The sequence below is a fragment of the Hemicordylus capensis genome, chromosome 5 (assembly GCF_027244095.1).
Source record: "Hemicordylus capensis ecotype Gifberg chromosome 5, rHemCap1.1.pri, whole genome shotgun sequence".
NCBI classification, from domain to species: domain Eukaryota; kingdom Metazoa; phylum Chordata; class Lepidosauria; order Squamata; family Cordylidae; genus Hemicordylus; species Hemicordylus capensis.
The window spans coordinates 163,004,933-163,022,600 of NC_069661.1; the positions used below are offsets into that span (position 1 = coordinate 163,004,933).

A 17,668-nucleotide genomic window follows, 5' to 3' on the forward strand; every position below is an offset into this window, starting at 1 on the left:
TACTTAAGGCACACGATTCAAACTGAATCGATCTGGAGAACAGGCTGTTTAGTAATGAGAACATAACATACCTCTCCTGCCATCTCAGTTTGAAGAACCGGTTGAGGAACTTCAGGCCACTTCACATAATTCATTTTTGCTCATGCAAGCAATCTCAGTCTTCCTTGGTATGTGCGGCTATGATCACAATAGAAATTGTTCGAGCTGCTGCTACTGCAAGGACTGCTTAGTTACATGTGACAAGCAAGTCCATATTCGTATTCACATGGGCACATGCCAAGGAAGATCGAGACTTCCAATATGAATGAAAAATGCATGGTGTGCCAGCCCACAGCTATCAAAAACTGTAGATACAATGGGAATTTATAAACAGCTTTGAGATTTTGTGGATTTGTGTGTGTGTGTGTGTGTTTCTGGAAGCTTATAATTGTTCTGGGATATATGGAATATGGAGCAGAATGAAATTTTTACAGAATCATGAAATGTTGCTTGTAAAAAGGCACTATTTCTAAAATACAAATATCCCTTACAATGCAGGTTAAGTAGATTACTTCCAATTTATTTATAAAAAGTTTGTACAATTAAATTATATATATATATCTATATATATCTCAAAATTTACACTCTCCTTCCTTCGCTTAATTTCTGAACAGAAAAGTCCTTTTGGTTACACAGCTGTTTCTTTTGATTCAGGCACTTGTGGAGGCTTAAAGTGTATTACTTCCTTATACGTGATGCCTGGAAATGTTAAAAACAAAAACAACACAGTATTGCTGTTACAGTCAGAAAAAAACAAATATTTTACATGAAACTTCCTTTAAACTATATCATAATGAACCACTGGCAAGGAAAAACATTGTTTTGCTCTCTAAGAACCTCTGATCTAGGTATAGCTAATTATAGGCACTTACATTATTAATAACAACAAGAAGTAGTAGTATTAATTGTATGAACAGACTGGATCTAGCTAGTTGTCAGATGACTAGGAAAAATCTCCCACAGTTAGTCTCCCTCTTGAGTGTTGAAGCTTGATCTGCAGCAGATGAAGCTTTTCACTGCATTGAGAACAATCATCTCCTAGAAATCTCTCCAGATCAAGCTACTTTTAAGGCATGGTTTCAAAAGCCAGCTGAAGCACCGGCAACCACAGAGATAATGAGCATGGATGTGTGACTAAAAATATAAAGTGTATGGCTAAAAGCAGTCGGTGCACATAAGCAAGGGTTACTGAGTTTAGATAATGATCATAATTCAACAATATCTGATGCAGCTCTGGATCTTTCTAATAATGGCCCACATACAGTGAAGCATCCTGCAAGTGGTTTCTGCACTGCAGAGCACTGTTATGCTACAATAACACAAATGTAGTTGCGACACTATGGCCATTATGTCCAATGGCTGCAGTCTCATGTAACAGTACAATTTTAGGCACCTGCGCATCAGCACTCTAGCACAACCATGTGGATTTTTAGAAAAATGCATGCAGTAGTGCAGCAGTGTTGAACGTGCCCACATCATTCGGCCGTGTATGTTAGCCAATATCAAGGTGCCCTCAGTAACTCCCATGTTTAGAGCTAATATCAGCTGGGACACACACACTGGATTGGATGGATCAATGGTCTGAGCCAGTACAAGATCTGGTTCAGATGGCACAGGTCAAGTGAGAAGAAAAAACCTTTAGAATGGAGAAGCAGTGCACAATGGAACTATGAAGTGGGTGTGGGGAAGGAGGACAATGATTGTTGTATAAAATTTCTAGACTCACCTGGAGCATATTTTTTTTTAAATTAAAACAGGCTATTTGCATTACTGCCTGAAGTAGAAAGTGGCTTGCTACTCTGTTACCCTTTTGCCAGAAGATTTTCTTTTAGCATAACAATACCCAACATACGTTTCCATTCATCTAGGGGGAAATCCATGTTGTCAAATGTGTCATCATATTTCTCTGCTTCGGTTTCCTCTTCAGGATCATGAATGGCTTCAAAATAAGGATGCGCTAGAGCTTCTGCGGCTGTTACTCGTTTCTCTGCATCCAACACCAGCATCTTCTCCAAAAGATTTACTGCTGGCTCAACAAAGGAGAGAAAGTCCATTCAAACATGGGCACTGAATCCAGCATGAAAATGCCTTGGTTTAAATTAGATCTTCGTTTTCAAAACGTAGGCTGATTTAGAAGATAATATCAAGTTTGTCCTTAAATACTTGGCTAGATGAAGATGATCAAGAGCAGTGTTTTCCAGCCCCACCCCCAACCCTGAGGCACATTTGGATTAAGGGGAAAAATGGGGTATATTGCCCTACCATTTTTATTGTTTGTTTTCTACCTGGTGCATTATGGAGCAAGTCAACTGCAAATGCCCAGAGTTTAAACTCCCATCTTTGCAGCTGACTTACTCTTTTATGCATAAAAAAGAGGGGGATTCCTTCCAAGTGCACTATGGGGCTAGTCAGCTGCAAAAGCGGAGAATTCCCCACTTTTGCAGCTCACAGGACCAGCCAGTGTGGCACACTAGTTGGGAAATGCTGATCACAGCAGGGATGGTCAACGTGTATTTTTGGAAGCCACACAGTCTTACGGTCAGAAGCACAGGTGATCAGGCTCTGTAATAAATTAGTAAGGCTTCACAGTCATAGAAAACATGTGTTCAGACAGGATGAGGCCTGAACATCCTGAGGGAGGGGTGGGGGAGGGTAGGGATGTGCATGGTCCGGAGCAGTCCGGACCAGCACCGAAGGGGGGCCTGCATTTTAGGGCGGGGAGGGCTTGTTTACCCCTCCCGCCTCTTTGCCCCCGCCAGTGGCCGTAATCTATGGTAAAATTGGGGCGCTGGAAACCAGCCGCCCCAGCCGCCGCCACTTCCGCCGCCCCCCCCCCCCGTGAGCAGATTAGAGAAGGAAAGGCTACTGCCGCTAGAGCTCTTTATCCACTAGAGCTTTTGCCGGAGGCCCGGTCTACCCGGCTTCTTCCCGGCGGGTAGACCGGGCCTCCGGCAAAAGCTCTAGCGGATAAAGAGCTCTAGCGCGCGTGCGCGCGCGCCCAAAGCCCCAGTTGGGCCGGAGGCTTCGATAAGAGAGGAGCTCTGTTTGCGAGCTCCTCTCTAATTTCTTTAAACTTGGTGAGCACTCGTGGGGGGGGTGGCGGGTGGCGGGGCGGCAGGGCGGCAGTAGCCTTTCCTTCTCTAATCTGCTCACGGGGGGGGGGGGCGGCGGAAGCGGCGGCGGCTGGTTTCCAGCGCCCCAATTTTACCATAGATTACGGCCTCTGACGGGGGCAAAGAGGCGGGAGGGGTAAGCAAGCCCTCCCGCCCTTAAAGTGAGACCCCCCCACCCGGACCCGAACCGGCCCAGTCCGAACCGGTCCGGCAGTTTGGAGGCCATTAGAATGGCCTCCAGACCGGTTCGGACACACCCCTAGGGGAGGGCTGTGGAATAAAGGTACTTCCCAAAAGATTGCTGCATGAGGCAGAGAGCTGTAGTTCTTTGCTTTTCGGGAATGCACATGAGGCACAAAACAAGCAAACAAACAAAACATGAAACACACACAGCATTTCACTATGTCTCTCAGTAGCTCTTGGCTGGGATATCACATTTACAAAACCTAAAAGAGAAAGATGTAACATTAAAAAGTGGTCTCTCTCACTCTCACTCACAGAAATGATTTTTAAAACAAAACAAAACAAAACACCATACCGTGACTAAAACAGAGCACATTTGAAGATCTATGCTCTGGCAGTGCGGGAGGCAAAGAAGCAGTTCTTTTCCATCTGCATTGCTTCTGCAAACTCACATCCAGCTAGTTGTCTAGGGTTGTGAGAGGGCTAGTATGTAAACCCCCCCCCCCCGAATTTAAACTTGGAACCATCGGTTACTCGCTGTGACATTTTAATGACTTTTTTTGTGGATAAAATTTCTCACATTTGGGCCGAGCTGGATTCCACGGTTATTGCTGAGTCTACTGTGGAATTGTCCAGCAACTCCTCTTATGGGATTAGATTGGATCATTTTCAGTTTGTGACTCCTGAGGAAGTGGACAAACTGCTTCGGACTGTGCGCCCTACAACCTGTTCTCTTGACCCTTGCCCAACTTGGCTTATCTTGTCTGATAATTATATTATCAGAGAGGGTCTGATAAATATGATCAGTGCTTCTCTGAGAGAGGGCAGGATGCCTCCTTGTCTTAAGGAGGCTATTATTAGACAACTTTTGAAGAAACCTGCACTGGATCCCTTGGAGTTAGCTAATTATAGATCTGTTTCTTAACCTTCCATGGTTGGGCAAGGTGATTGTGAACAGGTGGTGGCTTCTCAGCTCCAGGTAGTGCTGGATGATGCAGATTATCTAGGCTCATTTCAAACTGGCTTTCGTGTGGGCTATGGGGTTGAGACCGCCTTGGTTGGCCTGATCTGCACTGGCTGTCGATATATTTCCAGATAAAGTACAAAGTGCTGGTTATTAACTATAAAGCCCTTAACTGCTTGGGAGCACCTCCTTTGTCATGAACGCTCCTGCCTTTTACGATCTTCTGGAGAGGTCCTGTTACTGTTGCCACCAGCTCATCTGATGGCTACTCGGGACCGGGCTTTCTCTGTGGCTGCCCCAAGGCTTTGGAATATGCTCCCTGCTGAAATAAGAACATCTTCTTCTGTGTTTGTTTTCAGGAAGGGCCTCAAGACTTTCCTGTTCTCTCAAGCTTTTAATTAGAATTTTAATAATTTTAATAATTTGTTTTATATTGTTTTTATTGTGTTTTATGTATTTTAACCTGTGATTTTAATGTTGGTATCTGTACACCGCCTAGAGATTTACATATCAGGCAGTATAAAAATATGATAAATTAATAAATAAATAAAAATTGATCATTCCTGAGCTAAAGGGATCACTTCAGTAAAGTTTTATGTGAGGGGGGAAAGCAGTCTTTCGTGAAAGGTTCAGGAATCAGATTGAAGCTTGAAAAGGTTATTAAAAGAGGGCCGAGAGTAATTGCCCAACTTCATTTACATTGCCATGTAATAAACACAACTCTGTGTTTTGTGACAACTTACCTAAAGGATTGGCAGATTTCAAAATGGCAGCAAAGTCTTTCTTCTGCACCTTTGGAAGACTTTTGATATAATTTTTTGCCTTGAAAGAAACCCAAATAAATTAACGTAATATAAAACAATACATTAAATTAACAAAATTAAACAAAAACTTGTATTTTACATGGAAGCTGCAGAAGGCAAGACAGCTGTTTGAGTACTCCCTCTGGAGAGGACGTGAGGCAGCTGTCTCCTACCCTTATCCGGTCCCAGGTAAAGGAGAGGAGGGGGTAGGGAAGGGTTGGGTCGGGTCTGACACAGATCAGATCAGATCTCTGATGCAACACGTACAACAAAACAATTGGGAGAGGCTGATATGGCTACTCCCAACATTGCCACTCCAGGGTCATATTATGTCATTTTGGAATCTGACATTTCAGACCATGCACAGGCCTAATTTTTATGATATGCCTTTACATAATAAATATTTTCATTGCAACTTTTTATATCACTACCACCTGCTCTCTTGACCCTTATCCAATTTGGCTTAATTTATCTAACAATCAGATTGTCAGAGAGGTTCTGGTAAACATCATAAATGCTTCTCTGACACCTCCTTGTCTTAAGGTGACAATATTTAGACCATACTTGTGGAGGGGGGGGGCGACATTGGATCCCTCAGAGTTAGGCAACTACAGGCCCATCTCTAATCTTCCATGGTTGGGCAAGGTGACTGAGAGGATGGTGGCCTCTCAGCTCCGGACAGTCCTGGAGGAAACAGATTATTTCCTACAGTCCTGGAGGAAACAAACCTTTTTTAAACTGGTTAGGGAGTTGAGACTGCCTTGGTCAGCCTGATGGATCTTCTCCAGTTAGGTACTGACAGAGGGAATGACTCTGCTGATCCGTTGGATCTCGTGGTGGTTTTCAGTACCATCGACCATGGTATCCTTCTGGGTCGCCTGGGGGAGGTGAGATTAGGTGGCACAGTGGTTCCATTCCTACCTCTCAGATAGATTCCTACAGTGGTTCCGTTCCTACCTCTCAGGTAGATTCCAGATGATGTCACTATTATTTATTTATTTATTAGATTTGTATACGACCTTTAAAATGGCTCAGGCACAAGGAGAATGTTGCTCTGCAAATCGAGAATAACTGTATGGAGTTCCACAAGGCTCCATACGGTCGCCAAGGCTCTTTAACATCTACATGAAACTGCTGAGAGAGATCATCAGAAGATCTGGTGCAGGGTGTTATCAATATGGTGATGGCACCCAAATCTATTTCTCCCTATCAACTTCATCAGGAAATGGCATAATTTCCCTAAATGCCTGCCTGGAGACAGTAATGGGCTGCATTAGGGATTACAATCTGAAGTTGAATCCAAATAAGATGGAGGTACTGTGTGGGAAGTCCAAACCTGAGAGATAGTTTAGATCTGCCTGTTCTTGATGGGGTTATATTCCCCCTGAAAGATCAGGTACATAGCTTAGAAGTGCTCTTGGATCCAAAATTCTCCTTGGGTTCTCAGGTTGAGGCAGAGGTCAGGAGTACTTTTTATCAGCTTCAGCCGATATGTCAGCTACTCACATTTCTGGAGGGAAATTACCTTTAAAATGGTAGTACAGGAGAACCTCGATATTCATGGATCCTGCACCTGTGAATTCATGTTTCCGTGGTTGGGTAATGGACACCAAACCTTGGTATATGCGGTAAAAATATCTGGCAAAAAGGGGGCTAAACTCACATATTCACAGGTTGGGGGTGGCCGAAAATGACCTCGGAGGTCATTTCCAGACGCCATTTTGAGGAAATGAGTCATTTTGTGGCTCATTCTGCAAAAAAAAGGAAAGGGAAAGGGGGGGGAGCCATGATTTCTGACCAATTTCTGACTCTTGGGGGACACTGCAGGGCTGCTGGGGACACTGCAGGGCTACAGTAGGACACTTTACCGCTTTTTGTGTTTGTTTTTGCCGTTTCCCCCGCTTAGGAACCTAACCCCTGGATTTGCATTGCCCCAATGCCTCGGTATTTGTGGCACTAGTGGAAAAGGAACCCCAGGAATACCAAGGTTTTTCTGCACATATGCAGGTGACCTCAAGGCTTGACTATTGTAATGCACTCTACATGGGCCTGCCTTTGTATGTAGCTTGGAAACTACAACTGGTACAGAATGTGGTAGCCAGGTTGGTCTCTGACAACACAAAGGCACCATATAACACCGATTCTGAAAGAATTGCATTGGCTGCTGATCTGTTTCAGAGCAAAATACAAAGTGCTGGTTCTCTTTTCCTATAAAGCTATGAAGAGCTTAGGTCCAGGGTACATAAGAGACCGCTTTCTTTGTCGTGAACCTTGCCGACTATTAAGATCTCCTAGGTAGGTCTGGTTATGGTTGCCACTGGCTCTTCTGGGGGCAGCTGGACCAGGCCTTCTCTGTGGCTGCCCTAGGGCCTTGGAATACACTCCCTGTCAAAATAAGATTGTCAAAAGCAATCTGATTGCTTTTTAAAAGACCCTTAAGACACACGTTTTCACAGACTTTTAATTAAAATTAATTTTAAACGGTTTGTTTTTAGCCTGTGAAATTATTTTACTCTGTGAATTGTTTTAAATTGTTTTCATTCTGTGAAAGTGTTTTGTTTTCATTTTTATACTATAATTTGGATTGTGTACACTGCCTAGAGATGTATATATCAAGCAGTATATAAATATGATAAACAAATAATCTTTAACTTGTAAATGAGACAATTGATTTAAATCATAGCCATTTTGAACTATGAGAGCATTTGTAGAAAGAGCATTTGTAGAAACTGAAAGTATCTTCTTCTCAGATACAATCATAATATATTGTTCTGCTGAAGTTATTTGCTTGAGCTCTCTCTTCAACTCCATAAAGCCCATTCTCTATGAAAGGGTTCAAAGTGGTAAACAGAAATTGTTTGAAAGGTCTCTTGATTGAAATTATGGCAAACTGCAGAAATACTGCATGAAGAAGAGAGATTGTACTATTTCATGTCCAAATCGGGATTGCATATGTGAACACTCCCCCTAATAACAACAACAAGAAGAAGCTTAACCCGCGCAGAGCTTCTGCATGCTAGTACTTGATTGGTCCCCTCAACCCTGCCACAGCCCCCCCCCCCGAAATCTCTCTACCCTCATCTGAGCCACACTCCTCCATCCCTTGACTCCATACTCCTCATCCCTCTTGGTCACAACTGTAGTGTTGCTGGCACCTACTGGCCAAGCTGCAGCCCCCTATCCTCAGAAACCTCCCCACCCTCACCTGAGCCCCGCTCCTGCTTCTCCCCACAGGAGCAGCACCAGCAGCAGTTGACCGGGCCCTCCCTTGCTGCTGCCACTGCCATGGCCACTCATTTCCCTCAGGCTGCTGACAGGCCCAGGCCCGTCCTTTGCCTGCCTGCCTGCGCCAATGGCCTCAGTAGCCCCAAACAGCAGCACTGGTTGACTGGGCCCTTCCTTGATGCTGCGGCCACCATGGCCACTCGTTCCCCTCAGGCTGATGACAGGCTTGGGCCTTTCCCTCGCCCGCCCTTCTTTCTCTCTTCTCTACTCGCTCTTCCCCTCTTTCTTCCTCTCTCTTCTCTCTCTCTCCCTTCCTGAGTTAACAGATATTGTTCATCTTGTTTCCTCATCTAATTCACACAATGGCAGCCTCCTTCTCTTGAAGGGGCTCTTTCCTCCCTCATGTCCCCTCGCTCTTCAAAAACCCTTGCCTATATATATATAGTTACTGGTCGGAAGATGTTCTTGATTGTAGAGGAGAAGGGAGTGTGTGTGTGTGTATATATATATATATATATATATATATATATATATATATATATATATATACACACACACACACACACACACACACACACACACACACACACACACTCCCTTTTCCTCTACAATCAAGAACATCTTCCGACCAGTAACAGTTGCATTCCAACTGTTCTTAACCATCACAGGCTCCTCTCCCCATCTGCATATGGAATCCCCACTGCCCAATCACCATGGTGCTTCTGCTCTCACAGGCTCCTCCTCACTATCTGCATATAGAATCCCTACGGCCCACTCAGGTGCTTCTGCTCATGAACTCTCACAAGAGCTGTCACTAGATATCATCACAGAATATAGGCTGTTCCCAGTAAAGCTGCTTTTTGTAATTGGCTGGTGGTGATTTCTGTGGCCCCTATGGTGTTGAGGTGCTCTTCAAGGTCTTTTGGAATTGCACCTAGGGCACCAATTACTACTGGGATTACTTTGCTCTTTTTCTGCCACAGCCTTTTAATTTCAATTTGTAAATCTTAGTATTTTGTTATTTTTTCTATTTCTTTTTCTTCTATTCTGCTATCCCCTGGTATTGCTATGTCAATTATTTTGACTTGTTTTTCTTTCTTCTCAACTACAGTGATATCTGGTGTATTGTGTGGCAGATGTTTGTCTGTTTGTAGTCAAAAGTCCCATAATATTTTTGCATCTTCATTTTCTTCAACTTTTTCAATTGTATGGTCCCACCAATTTTTGGCTACAGGTAGCTTGTATTTTTTGCAGATGTTCCAGTGTATCATCCCTGCTACCTTGTCATGCCTTTGTTTGTAGTCAGTCTGTGCGATCTTTTGACAACAGCTGATTAGGTGGCCCACTGTTTCATCTGCTTCTTTACAAAGGTGGCACTTGCTGTTTGTGGTTGATTTTTCGACTTTTGCTCTTATTGCATTTGTTCTTAGTGCCTGTTCTTGTGCAGCCAGTATTTAACCCTCTGTTTCTTTCTTCAAGTTGCCATTCTTAAGCAATTGCCAGGTCTTGGTGATGTCTGATTTTCCACTTACATTGTGCAAATATTGACCATGCAGTGGCTTATTTTTCCATTTTTCTGTTCGGTTCTTGACTTGTTCTTTCTTGTAGGCCTGTTTTGTTTCATTGGTGTTTAATAGTTTATCGTTATTGACCATTTTAAGTGCATCTTCTTCACTGTCCTTGATATATTCTGCAAGGCCTCTTTTCTGCTCCTCTACTGTTTGATGGACTTGCAGCATTCCTCTTCCACCTGAGCTGCGAGGGAGGTATAGCCTATCGACATCACTGCGGGGGTGCAGAGTATGATTGATGGTCATTATTTCCTTGGCCTTACGATCTAGCATCTCTAGCTCTGCCTGGGTCCAGTCTATTATTCCTGCAGTGTATCTGATAACAGGTATAGCCCAGGTGTTTATGGCGTGTATGGTGTTCCCGCCATTGAGTTTGGACTTGAGGATTTTTCTAACTCTCCTGATGTATTCACTTCCCATTTTTCTTTTAACTTCAGTGTGTGCGATGTTATCAGCCTGGAGAATGCCCAAGTATTTGTAATGTTCTTTCTCTTCCAGGTTCTTGATGTTGCTTCCATTGGGCAGTTCTATTCCTTCTTTTTTTGTTATTTTCCCTCTGTTCATTATTAATGCAGCACACTTGTCTAGTCCAAACTCCATTGCTATATCGCTACTGAATATACGGACAGTGTTTAGCAGTGATTCGATTTCTCACTGGGACTTTCCACACAACTTCAGATCGTCCATGTACAGCAGATGGTTGATTTGACTTGATGTTTTAGATGTTTTGTATCCAAGGCCTGTTTTGTTTAGTATTTGTGAAAGTGGAGTCATGGCGATTACAAACAACAGAGGGGATAGTGAGTATATATAATTATTTATTTACACAGTCAGACAAGTGTTATTGTCTGGTTTGTTTTATCCAGACATCGAGTCCTTCCCAAGGACATGGGATGGCTGAATTTTATTATCAATGTTGTTGCTGTTATTATAGATATCGTCGCAGAATATAGGCTGTTCCCATAAAGTTGCTTTTTGTAATTGGCTGAAGGTGATTTCTGTGGCCCCTATGGTGTTGAGGTGCTCTTCAAGTTGTTTTGGAATTGTATCCGAGGCCTGTTTTGTTTAGTATTTGTGAAAGTGGAGTCATGGCAATTACAAACAACAGAGAGGATAGTGAGTATATAATATAATATAATATAATATAATATAATATAATATAATATAATATAATATAATATAATATAATATAATAATATTTTAAAATCTTCTTTTTATAGAAAGCTAGGAACCTCTCCAGTTTTCTTTCCAACGTGTCACTTTTCTATGTGCAGGGAGCATTTTTTAAACATGACATTCATATATGCAATTCCCATCTCTTAAATTTGAATTGGTACAATCCAGTAAGGTCCGTCTGAACAAGCATATATATCACATTCAGATATGCCTGAATTTCTTTAGAAATAAGGACATACAAGCTACTTACATCTTGACTTTGTAGTTTCTGCACAAAATCTTGAGTTGGTGTGCCAGTTACTTTCATAATTTCTGTGAGTTGGTCCAGATCTGATTGCCAAAGTCAGGAATCCAATCTTTAGTAAGCATGCAAAAATGCTGACTCAGAAGCAATAATCTTAGTTTCTTGTCATCACAGATCATCAAATCAGAACATATCACACAAAAGTAAAAAGGGGGCCCTATATGCCCCAGGTCACTGGAAGCCCTATAAATAAATTCCTTATATTTCCACAACCACCACAGCTGGTTAGGAACAACCTCTGAATAGGTTTCAGAAAGCAATGGGGAGTTTACTTTGACAAACATTCAGTATTGGCTCCTCTTCAACTTTGGTTTTTGCCAAATATTCTGAGAAATTATGTGAAATGTTTAAAAAATGGTAAAGTTTTAATAGCTACTTTAAAACTTCAGATAATGTTATATTTTTCTCTTTTAAAATAATTTCTAATAACCTTTTCCAACCTTTCGAGACGAGGCAGGCCTCCTTGGCCTTCATGTAGTGCTGACTTGTGTTAGAACTGCCCATCTAGAAAAGCCCGTAACAGTGAAGAAAGGAACAGATATAAATTTGAAATGCTCAGCTGCCATAATGGTATAAGGTACTTCAAAAACTTGAACACATTACAGTTAAATTAAGGTCACACCTATCTGCCAAAAGATATAGGAAAATGTAGATTTCTCTTTGCAGAGAGTACCACAATACTGCTGTGATGAACTATTAAGGTTTCCTTCTCATAAATTTCATACAGCATTTGTATATATCTATGTAATGGGTTCTACCTGTGATAGCATATATCTAAAAAACCCTATATGGATAAATAAATCTGGATGTTTTCAAGTAAATCACCTGTTAGGGTATATTTGAGTTATTAGTTCTTTGTATGAGCTCACTTACTTTGACACTTGATTTCTTACATATTTCTATGACTTAATGCCAGGGATTCATCATGAATCCTTGATCCATCATGAAAGGATACGATCATTGCCTTTGAAGAGCGGCCTTCCTGTTATCATCTCAGCCATTATACAGCCCACTGACCAGATGTCAACTGAAATATACAAATGCTACATTAAATTGCTGTAATACCTCAACATTCAGCTTATCTGTCTTTTATACAGAAAAAACCTGGAAAGGAAAGTATAAACACAAATTCAAGGTATTTTCTTTTTTGTAAATTTAAAATGTGTATTTAGTTTCTGTGTCAGGAATAGCTCTTCAACAGTGACATCCTGTAGGCTAGGGATTCTGAACTAGAGCTATGTATTCTATCATCAGTTCTTAGGTGACTAACATGATAAGATTAAAAAGGGAAGAAAGAAGTGGAGTACTGTAGCACTTAAGAGACAACTGTTTTTCATGACCTGAGCTTTTAGAGCCAACAGCCTACTTCATCCAATTGTTGCCAGGTAGACTCCCAGTGGTCAATATCCAGCAAAGCAATTTAGAGAAAGGAACAGAAATGACAGGCAAGAGTGGATGTGTACAGGAGGAAGGAATAGCAAAAAGCACAAGCTAGTGAGTAGAAGTCCCTGAAAAGAGCACTCTTTAAAGTGATTATTTCTCTTTTATTTAGTGGTGGTGGTGTGGTGGTGGGGAGACGTGGCCTATCCAGCCCCAGCACAGCATCCCTCCTATGGTTGTTGCTGGAGTCCACCTTATGTTTCTTTTTAGATTATGAGCCCTTTTGGGGCAGGGAACACTTATTTTTCTTATTATTTCCAACTTCCAGAAAGTTAGTACAGAGTGACCAGACAATGAATAGGCCAAGCTGGAAGTCATACAGATCCAGAGGGAACTTAATTGTCATATGACAATATTTTGAAAGGCAAGAGTGATAGAAAACTTCCTTGACCTTCTGGGGCAGAAGGGATAGGATAAATAAGTTTCTCTGTAGAAACCTGAAATGCCAGAGGTGGGCCCCATAAGAGTTAATAGCTGACAATTATCTTCCTTATTGCTCAGTTATGCAATGATACATACACTGATGGATGAAAGTACACTGATCTACAAAGCAAAACAGAAGGCCAGAGAATTATGTATACTCCCTTGGCTGGATTACCAGGAACAAATATAACCATCAGGTTATAATGAGTTCTCTAGATTGCAATTGGTCAAGTTATGGATTCATAATTCAGTAGCTGCAGAAAGCCAAAATGTGAAAAGCAGGTACTAATCTTAGCACAAACATAAAAATTACCTGTTTGTGTATAATGCATCCAGTTAAGTATAACTTCTGGCGCTCTGTACCACCTGGTAACTACATAGCCAGTCATTTCACTATCTGTATGTCTTGCTAATCCAAAATCCAGAATCTGACAGAGAAGAAACAAATATACAATCAGAACCTACAAATTAATCAGGAACACATTTAAAATGAAGACAAACAGAACAGTTTACACTGACATTTTGACACTGTGATTGAAATCAAGTCAGAAATAGCAAGCACATTATACTTCTGATTTCTGTTCTCTTCTACTCATAATACTGGTGATAAAACTGAGACACTGTGCTATATCAAAGCTTAAAAATTACTTTTCTTCATACAAATCATACTGTTCCCTTTGCTAACAGCTCTTTTATTTCACAAATTTATAATAGGAATGAAGGAAGGGTCAACTTATTTTCCATCTGTCAGACATCGACATTAGCTCATCGTTATTCATAAAATAATGTTATTGCTCCATGATGCTAACTCAAAAAAGGAAAATAACTGTGGATTACAGAAGTAGCAGCAATGTGTACATATTGTGGGGTTTTTTTTGCTTAGCCCTTTATAATACAATAGCCACACTCTGGCTGATAAGAATTATGTGCATCCACTATTACCTAAGCAGAAAACAAATGTTTGCACACTTTCTGAAGGTAAGATTTTGGGTACAACTGTTAAGCAGCTCTAGATCATCCAGGATCTGCTGCCTACAGAATGTTGCTACATGACTTCTCTCCTCCTCGTCCCTAAGCCTTCCAAATGTTCCAAATTAATGGAGGTTCATGCTCACAAACACCTTGATATCATCACCAGTGGGTGATCAGACAGTGGAGAGACTTAAGAGCAGCTGAACTCTCCAGTGAAAGAAGTGTCAGGGTGGGTTCCTTATCACTTCTAGAGGTTTACTTAAAATGTTAAATAAAGTCTGAAGGTGTGCATATAATGAGCATTATTTTGCACAGTGATCTGTAAATTGTGGTCAAACCACGTGAAGCATTCACAATACATTATTTACAGCACAATTCTGTGGTATCTGTGTAATATAATGAATATAAAGTCTGGATGCAATCACCAGTGCTTCAACCCTTGTCTGAGATGGTAATTCACAGATCTTATCCTTCAATCTAAAATGTCAGAGGGTTAATAAGGTCTGCTTGCTTTAATAACAGTAATTCACAATTTCTTCACAGATAAATAGGCCTATGAAGCATTGCTCTTCTCAGAGATGAATATCATGCACAACAGATTCCTCTATTGAGAACTGAATGGTACTTTTCAAGTATGCATTGTCAAATGACTCACTTTTTTTAACATTCATAAACACATTTTACAAGCTCTAGTTTCCTATCTCCCATTCAGCCATGGTCTATTTTTAGGGCATTGTCAAAATCTGATGTTTCAGTCATAAGTGCCGAGGAAGGAGGGTTGAAATTATTTTAGATTTTTGCTAGAAACTGCCCATTTCAATACTAAAGATACACATTGAAACATGGAAATACATAGTGCAAAAGGTGAAGCATTTGCAAAGCTCTGACTTGATATGGGGAATAAGTGTTTGCATTTGGCAAATAGATTTAAATTAGCATGAAGTTTAAACTTCTACAGGCTATAGCGGACATTTTTTTGAACCACGCATAGTGTAACAGCTTCAACCCTTACAAGCACCAAAAACTGCAAAGCTAAACCTGGCCTTTGGTCTTTAAGATGCTCACTGGCAGTTTAGGAACTTTAGTGACTTCTAGTGCATCTCTTAGATGCTTGTCAGGGCAGCAGAAGCCATCTGTTTCATTCCTCAGGCACTCAAGCTAAACCTGGCCTTTGGTCTTTAAGATGCTCACTGGCAGTTTAGGAACTTTAGTGACCCACCTATGCATCAACCTGCACAAGATGTAACCTCCTTTGAAGCAAATTCTACATCCCTAAAAGCGAGAACATTCATACAACTGGTCAAAGACAGTATTAGAACCTACATGTATGGTTGTTTTCAACCCAAGCTACAGGTGTTTAAATAAAACCTTTCCATGTGCTGCAGAGCCACTGGGACATACACTGCTACAATGCAGGTGCTCCATGGGTATGGGTTAATGCTAGAGTTAATAACTTTTTGAGATATTACCAACATCCAGCACCACCATGGGTAAGGGATTGAATGCATGGCACAAAGGACACATCACAATGAAACTGGGCCTAACAACTTGAACCTATTATCTGCTGCCCAGATGCAGCATTCTAGAGCATCTCTTAGATGCTTGTCAGGGCAGCAGAAGCCATCTGTGTCATTCCTCAGGCACTCAGAAAAAGCACCAAAGTGATTGTACAATGGATTCTTGAGGAGCACTAGTGCAATATTGTGCTGGTGAAAATGAATAATGAGAAAGAGAAGGTTTGAAAAGCAATTAGCACACAGTGGGGCAGCTGTGCCCCACTTTCCTTACTTAGCTATGCTACAATTGTTTTGGAGTAACTACAGCAAATATAGTCAGAGACAGAATGCAAATTCTACATAGGCTTCAGAATGAGGTAGAAATGAGGTTACAGAACAGACTATATCAATTCAGTCTACAGGCAGAGCATACCACTTTTTAATGTTCCTCTATGGAAAAATACCTTCCTCTATGAAAAAATACCTGCAAACAGAAAATTAGCACATCAGGGAGAAATATTCTAGCCTAGCCTCTTTCCAGCTGTGTGGTTTTCAATTTGCAAGGACTTTTTGACCTATTCAAAAATGTGATCTATCTGCAGTATAGAGTAGTTCAGTTCATTCTACCTTCTTTGCATCCAACCACTTCGATTCCATAAGTGACTTCAGTGGTCAAGTAAGAAGAGATTACAAGACAGATGCTTAAAAAACATTCATGTGATATTGTATATTCTGTTCATCCATGGTGAAACAGCTACCTCACTTTCCTCATTAACAAACCCTCTCACTGCATCTGATATCATCAGTAGCACTCATGTGTCAGCACTGCCCAAATAATCACATTCAGTGAAACAATAGCTTTGTTTCAGAGAAATCCAGTGTCCACTCAGTTTTGATACCCTTCTTCATGCTGAATAGCAGTTTTGCAAGGAGCAGGCCTCTAATCTGAAAGGGCCTATTCATTATATGAAGTACTATTTATTCAATATCAGAAAGGGAGGGTATAGTGAACATTGCTTCTGTATACTTGCTCTTTTTTCTAGCAACAGTAAATGATAATTCCAGTTAACATAAATTATTTTAACTGCATAAATGAATAATGAAGGCAGGGGGAAAAACAAATAATTATACATCAGTTAAGTCAATAATGCAGCCTCTCTCACTTTCTCTTCTGCACCGATTCAAATAATGTCATTTTAACTGAAACTATTATTTTGTTTCTGAACAAAGGAAGTTGTAATAATATAATTACTACCACTGTTTAATGTGCATGATAGAGATAACATGCATAGTTGGTGCTCTTCTAAGGATTTTGTTGCAACAACTTACAATGGTAAAAAGCAAATATTTTATATATAACCCTTCCCTCTTCCTTTTTCTGGAATATTAGAAGTGCCTTGGCAGCTCAACAATGGGAAGTTGTTGCTGTAGCAAAATTAACATTTTGACTTGAAATGGGCCGTTTTGAGCTTGAAACAAAAACCCATGGGGATCTTTCGATTTCCCCCATTGTTCCCTATGGTCAAAACACTCAAAAGGTTTTGAGTTTGTTTCGTCGAAATAACTAGTTCGACTGCTGTTTCGACGAAATGTTTCAGCCATCTGTGTTTTGTTTTCAGCTGGAAACAAAATGCAAAATCAATTTCATACACATCCCTACTAAATTACTTCAGCTTTATACACCTATGCTATTAAGGTAAAAGAACAATTTAACTCTCAGGGTTTTCTCTGAGGAATTCTAACCACAGTAGCTTTCTGCTTTCCATACAATAAAAACAAAAGTCCTCGATCCATAGTACTATAATCACACCATCCCAATCCTGCAGCCTAAGTGCTATCTCGACTGTTTATTGCTTATTTTATGTAGCTCAATTAAATACCCTTGGCAAAGTTTATGCTTTGTAAACAAGTGCTCAGTTCTGCTGTCCTCTTATAAACAATGAACCTTTTAGCATCTTG

The 17,668-nt window shown here is 40.9% G+C and overlaps 1 protein-coding gene across 3 annotated transcripts in view; it reads right to left on the bottom strand.

Moving 5' to 3' along the window:
• Positions 1-543: 543 nt before the first annotated feature.
• MAPK12 (mitogen-activated protein kinase 12) overlaps positions 544-17,668 on the bottom strand; it is a 62,446-nt gene continuing 45,321 nt past the window's right edge. For 2 of the 3 annotated variants that reach the window (XM_053256589.1, XM_053256591.1), the window contains exons 7-12: positions 13,555-13,669; positions 12,334-12,405; positions 11,325-11,404; positions 5,043-5,121; positions 1,892-2,065; positions 544-738 (exon numbers count right to left, since the gene is read on the bottom strand). In XM_053256589.1, the coding sequence (XP_053112564.1) occupies positions 668-738; positions 1,892-2,065; positions 5,043-5,121; positions 11,325-11,404; positions 12,334-12,405; positions 13,555-13,669 (591 nt within the window). In that variant the 3' untranslated portion in view covers positions 544-667. Of the gene's footprint in view, positions 739-1,891; positions 2,066-3,203; positions 3,599-5,042; positions 5,122-11,324; positions 11,405-12,333; positions 12,406-13,554; positions 13,670-17,668 lie in introns of those variants that run through there. The other variant, XM_053256590.1, reaches the window with a different exon arrangement.